The sequence below is a fragment of the Vombatus ursinus genome, unplaced genomic scaffold, assembly GCF_900497805.2.
Source record: "Vombatus ursinus unplaced genomic scaffold, bare-nosed wombat genome assembly UNPS02014798.1, whole genome shotgun sequence".
In the NCBI taxonomy this organism is placed as follows: domain Eukaryota; kingdom Metazoa; phylum Chordata; class Mammalia; order Diprotodontia; family Vombatidae; genus Vombatus; species Vombatus ursinus.
Window position 1 is genome coordinate 87,279,900 of NW_020954576.1, and position 18,069 is coordinate 87,297,968.

General features: G+C 38.3%; 1 protein-coding gene and 1 pseudogene across 1 annotated transcript in view; one reads left to right on the top strand and one right to left on the bottom strand.

Moving 5' to 3' along the window:
* Positions 1 to 3,078, bottom strand: part of LOC114049943 (lysophospholipase-like protein 1) — a 34,765-nt gene extending 31,687 nt beyond the window's left edge. Inside the window, exon 1 of the mRNA XM_027871425.1 lies at positions 2,973 to 3,078. Coding sequence (XP_027727226.1) covers positions 2,973 to 3,069 — 97 coding nt within the window. The 5' untranslated portion in view covers positions 3,070 to 3,078. The remainder of the gene's footprint in view (positions 1 to 2,972) is intronic.
* A 6,492-nt stretch (positions 3,079 to 9,570) lies between these two features.
* Positions 9,571 to 10,351, top strand: LOC114049479 (annotated as a pseudogene).
* Positions 10,352 to 18,069: the final 7,718 nt, after the last annotated feature.

Consider the following 18,069-nt stretch of genomic DNA (forward strand, 5'->3'; position numbering starts at 1 on the left):
CCCCCCCCCCCCCCCCCCCCGCAACAGCAGCATTATTCAATTCAACAAGTATTTATTGAGAACTTAATATAAAAGGTTTCCACTACTTGCATTTCAAAAGAAATCTTTGGAAAATTTCCTTCATCAGTTAGAAAAAATATAATAAACCAAGAATATGTTACAAGTTGTAAAAAAATGTCAGTAATTCTTTTCAAATTAAACATGAGGAAAGGCATTTGAAAAAAGAAGCAAAGGGAATAAGAAAATAAGACTTGGAGTACACTTAAAAGATTTTTTTAATCAAACATGATCATTTTAGGTTTTCTAGGCACTTAGGGTATGAAATTTTTACCATCACTTTTACAAGCTTAAAACTGTGGAGCCATCTTTGGCTCCACCCTCTTCTTTTGTTCCCTCATCCAGTCACAAAATCCTATGAATTCTTTCTTCCTAAAATGGTTTATCTTATCCATTCCTATTTCTCTGACACCACATAGTTTAGGCTCATATAATCTCAAGACCTTCAATAGCCTACCTGCAATTTCCTTTTTTAATCTTTCCCTATTACCTTTTCCAAAGCCCTAATTCATCCCACATGTGACATAAAAACTAATCTTCCTATATCCCTAATAACTCCTCCACTGAAAATTTTTCAAAGGATACCTATTGCCTATAGGATAATGTCCAAAACCCCCTAAACCACAGTTCAAGACACAATATGATCTCTTCTACAGGAAGCAGTGTGTAGTGGTATGAACAAATGAGACTGGATTTAGAATCACTTCAATTCCCTGGGCCTCCCCTTCCTGGTCTGCACAACAAAGAGAGTTAGACTAAATGATTAGTTAGACTAAATGATTGGGTTATACTCAATTTAGGGCTTATAAACTCTAAACTTATGATGCTTTAATGCTTATCTAAGATTCAGAGTAAATCCCAGTTTCTTTGTAAAGGATTCCCTATTTCAGCTTAAGTCATTTCTTTAGTCTCTTAACTATGGCAATTATTATCCATCCATTTGATAATCATGTACATGTACCAGAAGGACCTGATATTTATTTCAGGGGAAATTTTTCCATCAACTCCTCTAGCATTCTTGGTAACAGTTCCAGTAAGGGTCGAAGCAGGAATTGAATCTATGTCTTCCAACTCTAAATCCAGTACTCAACCCATTGTCTTTCTGTATCTGATGATTATGTATTAAAAATAATTTACAGGGCAGCTAGGTGGTACAGTGGATAGAGCACCTGCCCTAGATTCAGGAGGACCTGAGTTTAAATCTGGCCTCAGACACATAGCACTTACTAGCTGTGTGACCCTGGGCAAGTCACTTAACCCCACTGCCTAATCAAAAAAAAAAAAAAAAAAAGCAAAAAACCCCACAAAAACCAATTTACTGTCATCTGCAACTGTAATAACTTTTCACATGTTGACTTTTTCCCCATCCAGATTATAACTGTTTTGAAATTCAGTCTGAATTTGGGGAATCTTTAAGACCTGGGTTCCAGAAATGGGGTGGATTAATTAATTTCTCTGGGCCTCAGTTTTTTCATCTGTAAAATGAGAGACAAGATAATTTTAACAGTCCTTTCCAAATGTTACTGTCTCTTTATTTTGTGTAAACCTCCAAAACACATAATAGCTCATGTTTACATACTGCTTCATGATTTACAAAGCACTCTGCTTACAATAAAATCATGGGTTCACGTATTTAGAGCTTAAAGATACAGTCATCTAGTTCAACCTTTCATTTTATATAAGAGGAAAATGAAGCATAGAGCAAGAGATATGGCCCCAGACCACACACAAATTACAAGTAAGGTTTGAGACTTTTAAAAATTCTCTTCACTCCCAATTCGCCATCCTTTCCACTGTACAGCGCTGCTTTTCCAAGACAGTGGAAAATTCAAATATCCCTTATATTAAACTTTCAAAGACAAATGAAAATGTTTTAAAGGCAACAGTGCCATCAGTTTAGATCTAAGGTCTAAAGTAGTAAGTGAAAGCTGTTGATGGAAGATAGTATTAATCAATAATCAACAAACATTTATTAAGCTCCTATTACGCCGCCAGGCACTGTGATAAGCACTGGGGATACAAAAATACAAAAAAAGAGGCAAAAGACTGCGCCTGATCTCAAAGAAAGCAGTGACTGGGCTTTGAAGTCGAAGAAAACAAGGTGAGGAAACTTTCTACTAATGCCCAATGGGAAATCCTCTACAACTTAAATCTTCAAAAAAATTGCCGATCTGTCACAACAGATGGAGCGCTGAGGCTGTAGTCCGGAAGATGTGAGTTCGAATTCAGCCTCAGACATTTACCAGCTTGAAAACCTTAGCTAGGTAAAATCATTTAACCTCAAATCCCTCAACTGTAAAACGGAGCTACTAAGATCTACCTCCCAGGGGTTGATGCGAGATATGCAAAGCAGTATATAAATATATATTATTATCCTACTAAGTGGACTTGCACGGGTCGTGGTCACACAGCTGATGGAGGTCATAGGCAGCACGTGAACCTTGCTCTCCTTGAACTTCAGTGCCAGGGCTCTATGGACTATGTCAAACTGCCTCCCAGGAGAATCAAGTGACGCGACGGAGAAACATTTACTACCTGTGCAACCTCAGGCAAGTTAGTTGTGCCTCAGTTTCCTGATCTGTGAAATGAAGTAAGGGGGTTGGCCTAGTCTCTTTCATTTCTAGATCTACGACCCAAAGATCCTAAATCTTGTGGGATTGCAAAGGGTGATGACTCCAAGGCCGGGTGCTGGGCAGGCGGTGGAGGACTGATGAGATGGGGGGCAGGGTGGGGGCGGGGAGGGGCATGGGAGTTCTGGGCCTGCGCAGCGGAGCCCAGGCCGAGAGCGGCACGCGGCTCTCCAGTCAGAAGCCCGCCCGGCAGGCCCCGACGGGAAGGGGATCATGAGAAGGAGGAGGGGGAGGCATTCCCTGAACCCACGCCACAGAAAATCGACGCATAAATCCGAAAGCCACCTGAACCGTGCAGCATGATCAGAGAGGCGCTATGTTGCCCCGCCGGGGCCACCACGTATCGCCGCAGCCGCGCGGAGGCTCCCGCTACCGCCGCCATAATGGTCCAACTTCCTCTCCCAGCCCTCTCCACCTCGCGTCTGCCAACGGGCTCGTGCACGCTCGGGGATTGGGCCGCGTTCCCGATATCGGGAGCGCGCGCGAGGAGGCTGGGGCACGCGCCCGCTGTTCTGAGCGAGCCTAGGGATTTAGTACTCGAAGTCTTCAAGTCTAACCTCCTTGTGTAGATGAGGAAAGGGAAGCCCAGAGAGGTCACACCAGTGGGAAACAGCAATGCCTATGTTTGAAATCAAACGTTCCAACTCAATATTAAGGGGGGCAGGGGGGAAATGGGGCAGGGATCCCAGGGGCAATTCCCTTAAACTCTCTCAGACATCATTTCCTTATCTGTAAAATGAAGGATTGAACTTGACAGTCTGAGGTTCTGTCAGGACCTAAATCTATAAACCCATAAACTCTAGACTTGGAACATAATAGATACTCATGGGACCAAGAAGTATTTCTTAAGCTCCTGTGCTTAATAAATTCTGTGCTAAGCCCTGGAGTACAAAGAAAGGCGCAAACTGTCCCTGCCCTCAAAGAGTTCACCATCTAATGGGGGTAGGGGTAGGGAACCTGAAGACAAGATGCAAGCAACTATGTTCAAGCAAGTTGTAAATTAATAATTTAATGATTGTAATTGTAATACATTAATACAATTAATAATATAATAAATTAACAAATTAATAAATTAAAGGTAATCTCAGAGGGAAGACACTAACTATTAATCAGACTAGGAAAGGCTTTTTTTTCAGAAGATGTTATTTTCATAATTCAAAAGGACTTATAATGAAAAATGCTATCCTCCTCCAGAGAGAACTGATAAACCCTGAGTGCAGATTGAAGCATATTTTTTCCACTTTCGTTATTTTTCTTGCTCTTTTTTTTTTTTTTTGCAACGTGGCTAATATGTAAATATGTTTTGTGTGACTTCACATGTATAAGGGGTATATATTGCTTGCCTTCTCAATGGATGGGGGAGGGGCTGGAGGGAATAAGAATTTGGAACTCAAAATTTTACAATGAATGTTTAAAAGAAATTTTTAATTTAAATTAAAAGAAAAACCAGAAAGATTTTACCTGAGTCTCAAAGGAAACCAGTAAAACCAGGAGACAAAGAAAAAGATAATTCTAGCCATGAGGAACAGCTGGTGAAAATGCACAGTCCAGAAGCAGCTAGGTGGCACAGTGGGGATAGAGCTCTGGCCTTGGAGTCAGGAGGACCCAAGGTCAAATCCAGTCTTAGACACATGACACTTACTAGCTGTGTGACCCTGGGCAGGTCACTTAACCCTGATTGCCTCATCAGAAAGAAAAAAAAAAGAAAATGAACAGTCCCAAGATAGTGCCTTGTGCAAGGAACAAGGAGGCCAGTATCACTGGATCAGAGTATGTAAAGAAGAGTAAGGTGTAAGAATACTGGAAAGAAGAAAGGGCTTTGAATGCTAAACAAAGGATTTTATATTTGATCCAGGAGGTAATAGAGAGCCCCTGGAATGATTGAATAAGAGAATGATATGAGTGATTGACCTCTGGCAAATCTGGCATTTTTGCTCAGTTTCTTCATCTGTAAAAGGAAGGGCCTAAAACTAGATAATGTTTAAGGCCCTTTCCATCTATAAACCAATGATGTTTCAACTTTAAAGACATATGACCCCAAATACACCGCTTTTTCCACTATACCAGCCTGTCTCTACCTGCGTCTGTAGGAAGTTGTTAGTGTTCTCACTTCTCTATAGTGAAGCATTTGCTTTCTTTTCTGTGGGACAGTAGTTCTGCTATCAATCTATCAAGAATTATCTAAGTCCTGGACTTCCAGGGGTAGATTCAAGATGGTAGAGAAAGCATGAGCTCTCCCCACATTCCCTTCCAAACAACTTTAAAATAACACCTCAAATTGAATTCTGGAGTGGCAGAACCAACAAAAAGTCAGATGAGACATTCTTCTAGTCCACGATAACATTGGAGGTTGGAAAGACAGATTTGTGACATGGGAGGAGGCTGGCCCAAGTGGATGCAACACCCACGGTGAGACGAGGTAGGGGTGACAGAAGTAGCAGCAGCTTTGGAATCTCTCAAGCCAGAGACAGAAAAGGATCAGGACTGATGCTTATCGTTTGAGCTTTTATTATAGTTTTCCATTCAAATGACTGACATTTAAAACAATTCTCCTCTCTTTAAATGGGGTATATAATATTTTGTTTGAATATTTTATACTTTGCTGAATGTGTATGAAGATGTTTTATCTTCTGAAATTTTCTTTGGGGAATGATATATTACAGATTTGGACAAAATAGGTAATTACAGCCCACAAGATATTATAATGTACCATTTCCACAGACCAAATCCTCTATTCCATTCAATTTATTGAGTGTCAACACAATACGTTTATTGATAAATATTAACTGTTGACTAGGCACCACGATGCCTGGCACTGGGATCAGTCCTGGAGATACAAGACAAACAAACAAAGAAAAAACACTTTCTGTCCTTAAAGATTATGGGGGAAGGAGGAGGTTTGGGAATAGAGGATAACATGGAAGATTCAACATGCATATGGTGAAATAAATATATGTCAGGGGAGTAATGGAGAGCCTTAAGAAACAAAGTTGTTATTAAGTTTTTTTTTAGTCTGGACCCCATTAGGGATTTATGGGGAGAGGTAATGGAATAGTTTGCCATTTCCTTCTCCAGATTATTTTACAGATGAGGAACTGAGGTAAACATGGTTAAGTGATTTCCCCAGAGCCACACAGCTGGTAAGTGTCTGACACCAGATTTGAACTCAGGAAGATCAGTCTTCCTGACTTCAGGCCTGAAGTTCTATGCACTATGGTACCACTTAGCAGTCCAGTCCTATTAATAAGCTTCTCTAATGTAGTAAGGTCGGTCCTTGGATAAGAGCTAATTTCCATTATGGGTAGGTCCTACCTTTGAGAAAGGCTACAAGCCAAGACTAAAGTAGAGGGAGAGCTGGTATGTGACTTTCTATTTGCAGATGATTGTGCACTTAATGAAGCCTCTGAGGCTGAGATGCTGCTTATGCTAATTTTGGCTTAGCAATTAACACCAACAAAACAGGTTTTCCACCAGCCAGCACCACACCATCCATATGTGGAACCATAGGTTACAGCAAATGGAGAAGTTTTGAATACTATGGATAAATTCACTAACCTTGGCATTATACTTTCCAGAGATATACACAGTGATAATGAGATTGGCACAGGAAACTGAATCACTCCCATTTGAATTGTCTTAGGAAGTTTCTACAGGTCACCTGGCAAGATAAGTACCAGACACCAAGGTCCTTTCTTGAGCTGAACTGCCAAGCATTCACACTACTGCAGAGAGCACAATTATGATGGGCTGGCGATGTTCAAATGCCAAATGTATGTTTGCCTACAAGACTATTTTACAGAGAACTCACACAAGACAAGCACTCAATGGAGGTCAGAAGAAGCATTTCAGGAATACTCTCAAGGTTTCTCTGAAGAACTTTGAAATGGTTTTTGAGACATGGGAGACACTAGCACAAGACTGTCCAGCCTGGTATGCCCCACACTGAAGAAGGTGCTATGCTCTACGAGCAAAAAAGAACTTTGGTAGCTCAAAAGAAACATGAGATATGCAAATTTAGAGACATCTCCACTCCAAATGTTCACATGGACTATTTGTGCCTTGTCTGTGGTATAGCCTTCCAAGCTTGTATTGATCTGATCAGCCATAGTCCATAGTGACCGCAACATAGTGATGTCATTTTGGTTTTCTTTGAGCACAAAGGACAACAACCGAACAACCAACCAACTGCCTCAAACTTCTTGATCAACTAAAATCCTTGACTAGAGAATTTCTTTTAGAAAGAATAGGAACCTTTATCTGGTTTTGTGTTTCAATTAGGAAATTGTCCAAAAACTTTGTGGACTAACTTCCTCCTTTTCCAAGGAGCAGGACATATCAGAAAATCTTCTCTTTATAGAGTACCCAGTGCATAGAATTCTTTAACTCAAGAAATTATCAATGAGTTAACTCTTTAAAATTGATATCTATATTGACATATTCAATTATATTAATAATTGCACTACCTGCTTCACAGGTCTGTTGTGAGTTTGTACATTTTAAATCAATAAATTATCACTAATTGATTAGTTATGGACCACTTGTACATAATACCACCATTATGTTTCAAGTACAGAAAGCTAAAAATCACACATAAGTGTCACTGAGGGTAAACATAAACACTTTACATACCAAAGCTAAGATTGGAAAATACCTCTAAAAATTTTATTAAAAAATCACAAGAAACATTATAGGCTTTGTTTGAGCTCAGTGGCTCTTGATATAGTTCCCTTTCTTCCTCTACTACCTTTCCCAAGGCTCACAACTTCCAATTCTTGAAGTTTTGCCCAGAACTTTCTGTGTTCCTCACTTCCAAATTGCCAGCTGACAACTCCATCTTCAACACTTCCTCGATTTGCTATCGTAACCAAATGAGCACCTGTCCAAGCAAACTAAGAAGTAGGAGGACCTGTGTCAAAAGCTCCCTGGATTGTGGTAAATTCTCAGTTTCAGTTGGAACTTGAGCTTTTCCAGATTTAGGAGCATTTATAGAATGGAGTGTTCAAAATTGAACTGGGTTCTCCCAATCCTGCTTTTATTCATCATGGAAGTGGTCTTTCCAAGGGGAATCTGCTGCAAATGACTTGAATATTTGATTCTTTGTTGCCTGTCTTCTCCTTTTCTTACTCTATTCATAGAATAAAGTGAAGGTTTTGCAATTATTATACTGTATTTAGAAATGCCATCTGGGAAGTGAGCAATTGACCAAAAAAAAAAAGTTATTTCTCTCACTCAGTGAGCTGAATAGCTTTCAGATTTAATTGTCTCGCCATGGCTGTTTGGGGGTTTTTTAGCCTTGACCTGTTGATCTTGTGGAAAATCTTCTTGGCAAGGTTTTATTTAAACATTCTGATGCGTCTCTTAACTTCTTTGTTACTGTTATGTGCTTGCTTTCACCAGGACCATGTGAAAGTTTTAATTCTCTGCCTCCTCTTGTGTTTATTTGGTGTTGTCTATGTACAAGTCAAGAAAAGCAAGCAAAACCAGAAACCTACCATTTTATTTCCAAGCTATGATGGGATCTAGAGAACGAAGGGCATGTTTAGGTTTTGTAGTGCCATAAAGTGCTTGGCAGTGCTTCAGGGCACACCTGGTAGGCTTTACAAAAAAAAAATCTCATGAAATCTTAGCCCCTTAAAGTAGTATGTTAGTACTTTGAAAATGATTTTTTATTAAATGAATGAAACAACATTGGAAGTGTGGGCAATATGATTCTCATATGTGTGCATTTATTTCCTAAGTGTGGCTTCTCTTATTCTTAAATATCCTGACCTGTTCCTAGGAAAGTTAAATGTAGAATTTCCAGTTTTCCATTGGATAAGTAGGGAAACAGTGTGTATATTTGGTGATTAAAAATTTATCCTTGATTTTATAAGCATATCCACTAAATTGCTAAATATTTGCCCTACTTACTCTGTTAAGTTCCTTTAGTAGCTTGACCACTTATGAAAATATCAATAACTACTGAATCATCTGCCTCTTTTCCCATATCTTTTTAATCATCCACATTTTGAGAGTTGAAAGGGACCACAGAAGCCATCTAGTTCAATCCATAAGTCAAAGGAATCCCCACTATAATGTACCTATCAAATTACTGTCCAGTCTTTGCTTGATGGTTACAAAATGGGAGAACCTACCACTTCTCTAGGCAGCCCTCCCCTTTTGAACAGCTCTAAATGTTAGGAATTTTTTTCCCCTGACACTGGCCTGTTTGTGATTTCCATTCATTACTCCTAATTTTTCCATCTGGGGCCCAACAGAACAAGTGTAATCACTCCTTCACATGACATCCCTTCAAATACTTGAACACAACCATGATGATGTCCCACCAACTTGTCTTTTCTCTAGGCTAAATATGCCCATTTCCTTCACCCAATCCTTACATGTCTTGGATCTAAGGCCTTTCGCTATGCTGATTGCACTTCTCTCTACCTTATCAGTGTCCTTCTTGAACTGTGATGCCTAAAACAGATCATAATGCTCAAGATAAAGTCCAGTGAGTGTACAGTACAGTGGAACTATCACCTCTCTATTAATGAAAAATATTATCTTCTCCAATAGACTGCCCCCTCCATCATCCCCAACCCCTCACTTATCTTCAAACTCTCCTAGTCTGTTGCCTACAAACATGCCCATATTTCTTCTATCCTCAAAAAAATTTCACTTGATATGTCCACACCACTAGCTATTGTCCATACTTCATCTACTCTTTGTGACTAAGCTTTCTGGGAAGCCCACATTTAATTGATGCCTCCCCTTCCTTTCCTCTCATTCTTTTTAACAATTTACAGTCTGGCTTCCCACTTCATCATTCAGCTGAAACTGCTCACTTCAAAGTTACTAGAGATCTCTAAATTGCTTTTGGCTTTCAAAGTGGGATCTTGTGATGCACAAGACTGAGCAAAGTGCAGGAAAAAAAGGAGCCAAGAAGAAAGTGGTTGATCTGTTTTTGGACAAAGATTGGTACAATGTCAAAGCACCAGTTGTGTTCAACATACTCAACATTGGCAAGACATTGGTTACAAAGACTCAAGGAATGAAAATTGCCTTTGATGGTCACAAATATCATGTTTTTGAAGTGAGCCTTGCTAATCTGCAGAATAGTGAGGTTACTTTTCATAAGTTCAAGTTGATTACTAATGATGTTCAAGGTAAATGTTGTTTGACTAATTTCCATGGAATGCATCTTGCCCAGCACAAAATGTATTCCATGGTCAAAAAGTGGCAGACCATGATTGAAGCCCATGTTGATATCAAAACTACTGATGGCCATTTGCTCTGCTTTTATGGTAATTTTACCAAAAAGTGCAACAAGCAGATCTATGAGAGCTCTTATTATGCCCAGGACCAACAAATCCATCAAATATGTAAGAAAATGAAAGAAATCATGACCTGGGAGGTGTAAAGAAATGACTTGGAAGAAGTTGTTAGTGAACTGATTCCAGACGACATCAAAAAAGACATAGGAAAAGCTTGCCAGTTCATTTAACTTCTCCATGATGTATTTGTTTTGAAAAGTCAAGATTTTCAAGAAGCCCAAATTTGAATAGGGAAAGCTAATGAAGCTGCATGGTGAAGGTGGTGACTCTGAAAAACCTTCAGGAGATGAAATAGGCACAAAAGTTAAAAGGGCTGATGGATATGAACCAGTTCAAGAATCTGTCTGAAATAAGAACTTTTAAAGATTGAAAATAAAAATTCATCATTGTGATGATTTGGGTTTTTTTTTTAATCCATAAATCAAAATGGCAGTAATATTTGATTTTTAGAAAATTTACTCATAAATGTGATAAATGGCTTGATCCTACCCAATGAAATTGTGTGATTGTTCTGTTAACCCAAAACTAAAAAAAAAAAAAAAAGATCTCAATTTCCAGATCTAATGACCTTTTCTTAACCCTCATCCTTGGAGTCACACATTTAGTAAGTGTCAAGTGTCTGAGGCTGGATTTGAACTCAGGTCCTCCTGACTACAGGGCCAATGCTCTATCTACCTAGCTACCCTAATCCTTGTCCTTCTTAACCTCTCTTCAGTCTTTGACACTGTTGATTAACCTCTTCTCTCTAGGTTTCTATGGCATTATTCTGTCCTGGTTCTCCCTCTAGCTGTCTGACCTCTCCTCAGTCTTTTTTGCTAGATCTTTATCCAAGACACGTCCATTAGAAATAGGTGCCCCACAATGATCTGTCCAGGCCCTCCTCCTTCTATACTATTTCTCTTGGTGAACCCATCAACTCCTATGGTTCAGTGAGGTGGCTCAATGGCTAAAGTGCCAGGCCTGGAATATGAGCTGAATAAGGAAATGGCAAACCACTCTAGTATCTTTGCCAAGAAAATCCTAAATGGGGTCAGGAAGAGTCAGAAACAACTGAAACAACTGAACAACAACAACAATTTGGTGATTCTTAGGTTAGACTTACTTTTTCCTAACCTCCAGACTCACATCTGCAGTTGTCTATTGGACATCTTTAACCAGACATTCCTGTAGTTATCATAAACTCAATATGCCCAATATTGAACTCATTATCTTTTCCTCCAATTTCTCCCATCTTCCGAACTACTCTATAATATCCAGGAGACCACCATCCTCCTAGTCAACCAGGCTTGCAACCTAGGTATCATCTTTGATTTCTCATTTTTTCACACTCCTCCATATCCAATCTGTTGCCACGTCCTGTCAATTTTATTTTTGTAACATCTCTTTTTCCCTAATCATCTTGGGGAGCAAACCTAGTAGTGGTATTGCTGGGTAAAGGACATAGGCAGCTTAATAACTCTTTGGGAATAATTCCATGTTGTTCTCCAAAATGGTTCGATTAGTTCACAGTTCCATCAACAGTGAATTAGTGTCTCAATTTTTCCACATCCTATCCAACATTTGTTGCCTTTCCCTTCAATAATTTTTGCCATTCTGATAAATGTTAAATGATATCTCAAGGATTTTTTAAATTTTCATTTCTCTAATCAATAATGATTTAGAGCATTTTTTCCTATGACTATAAATTGCTTTGATTTCCTCATCAGAAAACTGCCTTTTCATATCCTTTGACCATTTATCAATTGGGGAATGAATAGTGTTCTTATAGATTTGACAAAGTTCATTACATATTTGAGATATGAAGCTTTTATTTGAGAAATTATCTATAAAAAATTTGGTCTGCTTCCCAAGATGGTTAGGGAAAAAGGAAAAGAACCTATATGTTCTAAAATATTAATAGCAATTCTCTTTGCAAAGAACTGGAAATTGTAGTGGTGTTCAGTTATGTTTCACTCTCTGTGAGTTGATTTGAGTTTTCTTTGCAAAGATACTGGAGTGGTTTGCCATTTCTTTCTCCAGCTCATTTTACAAATGACGAAACTGAGACAAACAGGATTAAGTGACTTCCCCAGGGTCACAAGCTTCTTGTTGGTGTCATTCATAGAGGACCAATGACATCAGGAGGGTGATATCTTGACTTGCAAGTGAATTAGATTTAAGTGAGGCAGGGCATCATGTAGCTATTAAGTGTCTGAGGTTAGATTTGAACTTGGGAAGATGATTCTTCCTGACTCCAAACTGCCTCTGTGCCATCTACTTTCCTGTTGTTTTTTTTTTTTTTCAAGTCAGAGATAAAAACCTATCTTCTGTAAGAAGCTTTTCCTGGTTCTCCTTAATGGTAGTGTCTTCTCTCTATTAATTCCAATTTATCTTGTATTTATCCTATACGGACATAGCTATTTTCATGTTATCTTCCCTATTAGACTTTACACTCCTTGAGAGCAGGGATTGTCTCTTGCCAATCTTTGTATTTCTAGAAGTTAGTAAAGTGACTATTGTGTTTTAGGCACTTAACAAATTTTTATTGACAGACTGATGGACTCTTAGTTCAGCTCTAGACTGCATTAAGCTTTTTTTGGCTGCCGTATCATAGTGCAGATACATATTGACCTTGTTGTTCCCTAAATACCCAATATTTTATTCAGAACAACTGAATCACCTTTCTTATACTTGAGTTAATAGTTCTACCCAAAGACTATACATTTATTCCTATTGAATTTCATCTTATTAGATTAAATCTAACTCTCTAGCCTGTTAAAATTTGTTTGGATTTTGATTCTGCCATCCAACGTTTTCGCTATCCTTCCCAGTTTTGTATCATCTGCAAATTTGATGAATATGCCATCTATATCTTTAATCAAGGCATTGATAAAACATATTAAACACTATAGATCCCTGGCTGACACAATCTCTAGGGTCTTTTGTCCTCATTTCACAAAGAATCCTGGCTTAGAACTGAAAGATTCCTTAGATATCATATAATCTAATCCTTTCATTCTATAGATAAGGGAATTGAGATCCAGAAAGATTAAATAATTTACTAAAGGTTATCTAGATTATAAAGCACAAAGCCAGGATTTGAAGCCAAGTCTCTTAAGTACACATCTGCTACATAATTTTTGGTTAAACTTCTTTAGGAAAGGAGCATAATTGAAATTAGTATCTATTGATTTATTCATTCTTTTTTTTTCTTCAATAGTGTATTTACATAGGTCACACTGAAGAAGTTATTTTAATTTCATGCCTTATCTTCTCTTTTTCACAAGAGTAATACAATATAACCTGGGTGGCTTGATCAATATGGACCCTCAATTTAGATAGTTTTGATTCAAAGAATGTTTTTTGAACTTGAATTGTAAACCTTAATTTTTCAACTTTGCTATATCTGTGGAGACATAAACTTCAAAAAAGTCAATCTCATCAGTGGAAGAGAGTTTTCTCTGATACAGAATTATGTTACAGGCTCATAAAAATCTCAGAGCTGGAAAATTCAGAGGCCATCCAGTTGAAACCATTCCTGAGCAAGAATCTCTCTGTACCATACCCAACAAGTGGTCATCCAGCTATTGCTTAGACTCAAGCATAAATTTTACTAATGTTCCATTTATAAAGATTAGAGATTTGAATTCTAATGAAAATATTTATGCATGGCTTGCTCCTGAGTGAGAAATGCCACCCATGAAGCTTGATGGTGTTTACTGTAGGCAATAATCTCATTTCAAGAAAGCCAAGAAAGCTATATCCACCTTTAAGTATGTGAGTTGTTTCTTTTCCATGTTCTGAAAAGAAAAGGTCTTTAACATTCAGCTTCAGATGAAAACAATATAACAGAGTGTTTTTATGCATGGTTTGTACAACATCTAAGGAACTTGCTATAATTGAGTATGGGATCTAAGGATTTCCCTTTCTTTGCATTTTAGAAATCTAATTTTAAATATAGAGGCCCCACTTACTGAAGGAAAAAAAAAACTAGTTAGTAGTCAGCTTGCATTGATTCAGCAGTTTTATTTTTTTAATGAAAGAATTGGGTCACAGATGCTACATAGTTTGTACTCTCCCTCCTGCCCCCCAAGAAGAGGCTTTTTATTTATGCAGGTTCATTCCATCATGCAGGTGGAGTTGATATAAGGAGTCATTTTTGCATGGTTATTAAAAACTTTGTGTATGCTGAGAATTCCTCTCCCTTAACTCCTTTTTTGTTAGTCAAAGGATGGTCAGTCATATGGTTAACATCTGGAATTCACTCAGGCCAGTTGGATAATATCTTCCACCAATTTGTTGCTTTATTCAGAGATAGACCAAAATGGAAAGCATAGAAGGGAAATACTGTGTCTCTTTTGACATACACAGACTCAAATCTCACCATGCCCTTTAAAACAGTCATTGAACCAGTTAGATTATTTAGTTATCAATGAACATTTTTGTTGTCTTAAAACAAACTCTCAGAAAACACAAAAAGATGTGCTCAGAATGAAGTGTTTCGATCATTTCAGTTCACATAGTACTCAGTTTTCATCTTAACCCATGCCCCTGGCCATCACACAAGACAGAAATTTACCTTATAATCCTTGCTTTGTACAAAATATCACTTTCCTCATTTAACTTTGCTAAGAGTACTAGTTTGCTTCTGAGATAGGAAGAAAGAAAGAGAGGGAGAAAAAAGAAATAAAGAAAGAGGGAGAAAGAAAAGAAGGAAGAAAGTAGGGAGGGAAGGAAAGAGAGAGGGAGGGAAGAAAGGAAGGTAGTGAGGAAGGAATGGAAAAACGAAGGGAGTAATAAAGGAAGGAGAAAGAGAGGGAGGGTAAATCTTAGTGTGATAGGAAAATAAAGGCAATGTTTTGTACTGGTTAGATAGCTTGCCTTAGAATTAGGAATTTGTAATTTCTTCCTTCATAATGTCTCTTATACATGTCTCCTCTCCACTCACTCATCCACAGCCCTATTTCCTCTCATCTCTACTACCGCAGCTAAGGTGACTTTTCTAATAGGTAGGTCTAAGGCCCTCCTCCTCTTTCTTGCCAATGAGCTCCAGTTGATCCCATTACTTCCAAGATAAAATATAAAGTCCTCAGTTTGTCATTTAACACTCCTCATGGCTCTTCCCTACCTCTCTAGCTATCTTACACCTTACTTCATCCCCACTTACTCCTGTTATACTAGCTTCCTTTTAGTTCCTCAAACAGGACCCTCCATCACTTGTGTCTGAACCTTTGCAGTGGCTTTCCTCCCTTGCCTAGAATGCTCTACTCAGTTATTTCTGTCTTCAAGACAACTCAAATCCCTCTTTGTTCAGGATATCTTTCCCATTCCCCCCAGGTAATAATGCCTTCCTCCTGTAGATTATCTTCATCTACTCTGCATACCAAATTATTTTCATGCTGTCTCTCCCCTTAGCATGTGCACTCATTGAGGGAAGGATTTTGTTGTTGTAGTTTCTTTGTATCTTCAGTACTCAACACACTGCCTAGTGCTTGCTGACTGATTGACAGAACTCTTTGGAATCTTAAAAATTGTTGGTGCTTCTAACATATATCTAATATGTTCTAGTGCTTCAAAATGCAGAACATGTGTTTCTGTCAAGAGGCACCATGGTATTTGGTTGGATTTGGTGTCAGAGGGCATGAGTTCAAATTTTCCCTCTGGTGATTATTACCAATGTGACCTTGGCCAAGTCATTTAACTTCTATAGTCCTCAATTTTCTCATCCATAAAATGAGGGAGATTTTACTAAATGACTGCTAAACTAGATGGTCTTGTTATCTTTTGACTATTTCTGTTGACTCCTATGTTTAGGGTTCATAGACTTTGGCAAGATGGAAGGTAATTACTTCTATGTCTAGGGTTCCACTGAAGTTTTGCTGAAAATGAAGGTTCCTCCCACTGAAAAACATTTAAGAATTCTGGGTTACATGGCATATATACAAAAGAATATATCAATAACATAAATGGTGACATAGTTTTATTTCAACAAGTAAAATAAGTATTTTAATAGAATTAATGACAAAGATGAGAGAAAGCTGCCCTTTATAGCTGAAAATGATGATACTGTTTGTGAGTTTTTGAATATAATCCTGCAATCAATGGCAAGTGTTCCAATTTGTTGATGAAGAAAAAGAATAAGAGATAAAGCTAGGAAAGTAGATGGGAACTATATTATGCAGGGCCTTAAATGCCAATCTTTTAACATTGTATTCTTCTGATAATGCTATATGGCAGGTTATATGAAAGGCGATGGAGAGATGCATGAAAATTAACAAGCTACAGCATATTACCAATTATGAATTAAGTGTGAAAATTTCTTTTAAAATACCATTAAAGAGATGTAAAACTAGAAATCCTTTGGTACTTGAATCTAATCATGAAGTACCAATCAGGTATACCCTGCCAAATCTGTGTACTTGCAGAAAGTTTTGGGCAGCTCTTGCATTGATCTCAACTCTAAATTACTCACTGGTGACTTGGACATGAATTTTATTTAACTGTGGCCTTTTGGCTTTGTTGGCAATGGAGTAAATCTACATCTGATGTGACAACAATGAGAAGACAAAACTCAAGTAGGCTATTGCAACTCTTAAAGGCTTGGAGCCCAACTATTCCTCATGGTGTTGCTAGAAAAGTTAATATCATTATTCCTCCTCTTCAGATGAGGGATAAGAAGTGTTATTGCTTAAAAAAAAATTATGAAATTTCAGGTTACATGCATAGAAATATAATGGCCAAACCAAGAAAGGTGATAGTTTTTCTGTATTCTATGATAATTTGATGAACCTCTAGAGTATTGGGTTTAGAACTGGGAAGCACATTTTAAAAGACAGTCAATAGTCAATAATCAATAAACATTTATTAAGTGCATACTAAGTGCCAGGCATTGTGTTAAAACCTGAGAATACAAGAAAAAAAAGACAGTCCTTGCCCTTGAGGAGCTTACAATATAATAGGGGATGACAACACACATAAGAAAACTGAAAAGAGAGAGAGAGGCACCTGGTTAGGGGACATGGTGGAGAAGTCAAAGAAGACCAAAATGAGTACAGGCAGGTGGGAAACGAGGAGATGTTTGTCCTGTCCCCTCTTCTTAACTGGAGAAGTTTATGACTCTACTCCAATTCAATGGATAGAGGGTACTGATTAGGTGTGAGAAACAAGCCTGATAGAATTGGTTGCCTGCTTTTCCTAGCTTTTCTTCAGAAAGGCTACAGTATCATTTCTCTCCCTGGAAATGCAAAGTGGGTCCTCCTCTTCTCCTCTCCTCTCCAAGTTTTGAGGAATTAAAGAAAGCAAAAAGTGAGGAAGCTCGAGAGAGGAGAAGAAATAGAAGAATCCCAAGTTTTGGGTAATGAGTCTGGAGGTCTGATTGTCCAGGAGCCCTTTTTTGTTGCCAGCTTATTATACACCCATTGTGTTAGAATGCCTCATGACATAAAGCACAGTATGTAGTAAAGTTTTAAAAAAAAGTTTGAGAAGCACTGTGCAGAACCAAGGATAGGAGATACAACCAGGCAGATTTTGGTTCACAAAAAAGAAGACTGGATCTCACAAGAATCAAAATTACAAGTAACTCAAGGGCAATGGAGAAACACACGGCTGGGTCAAGTTAAGTTACAACAAGTTACAAATGATGATTTCCATGCAGAAGCTGATCTTAGAAATGTGATGGAAGACACAGGAGGTGGGACTGTCATGTGGTGAGAAAGAAGGAGAACTGAAAAAAAAAACAAAACCCAAGTGCTACCTTGGTACTCTTTAGCCATTAAAATAATGAGAGGAATTCTGATTCATTGGATAGAGTCTCTGTAGAGGATTTTTAGAAGGATGTGGACAAGAGTCAGACAAGATAAGAGATTGCGGGAGTAGTTTGGATCTTCATTCATGGAGAAAACACTCATGCTGATGAATTCATGCATCCACTAACGTAAATATGAAGAACTTTCTCTAAGAACTGTCCAAATGGGGGCAGCTAGGTGGCACAGTGGATAAAGCTCCAGCCTTGGAGTCAGGAGGACCTGAGTTCAAATCAGGCCTCAGACCCTTCACACTTACTAGCTGTGTGACCTTGGGCAAGTTAC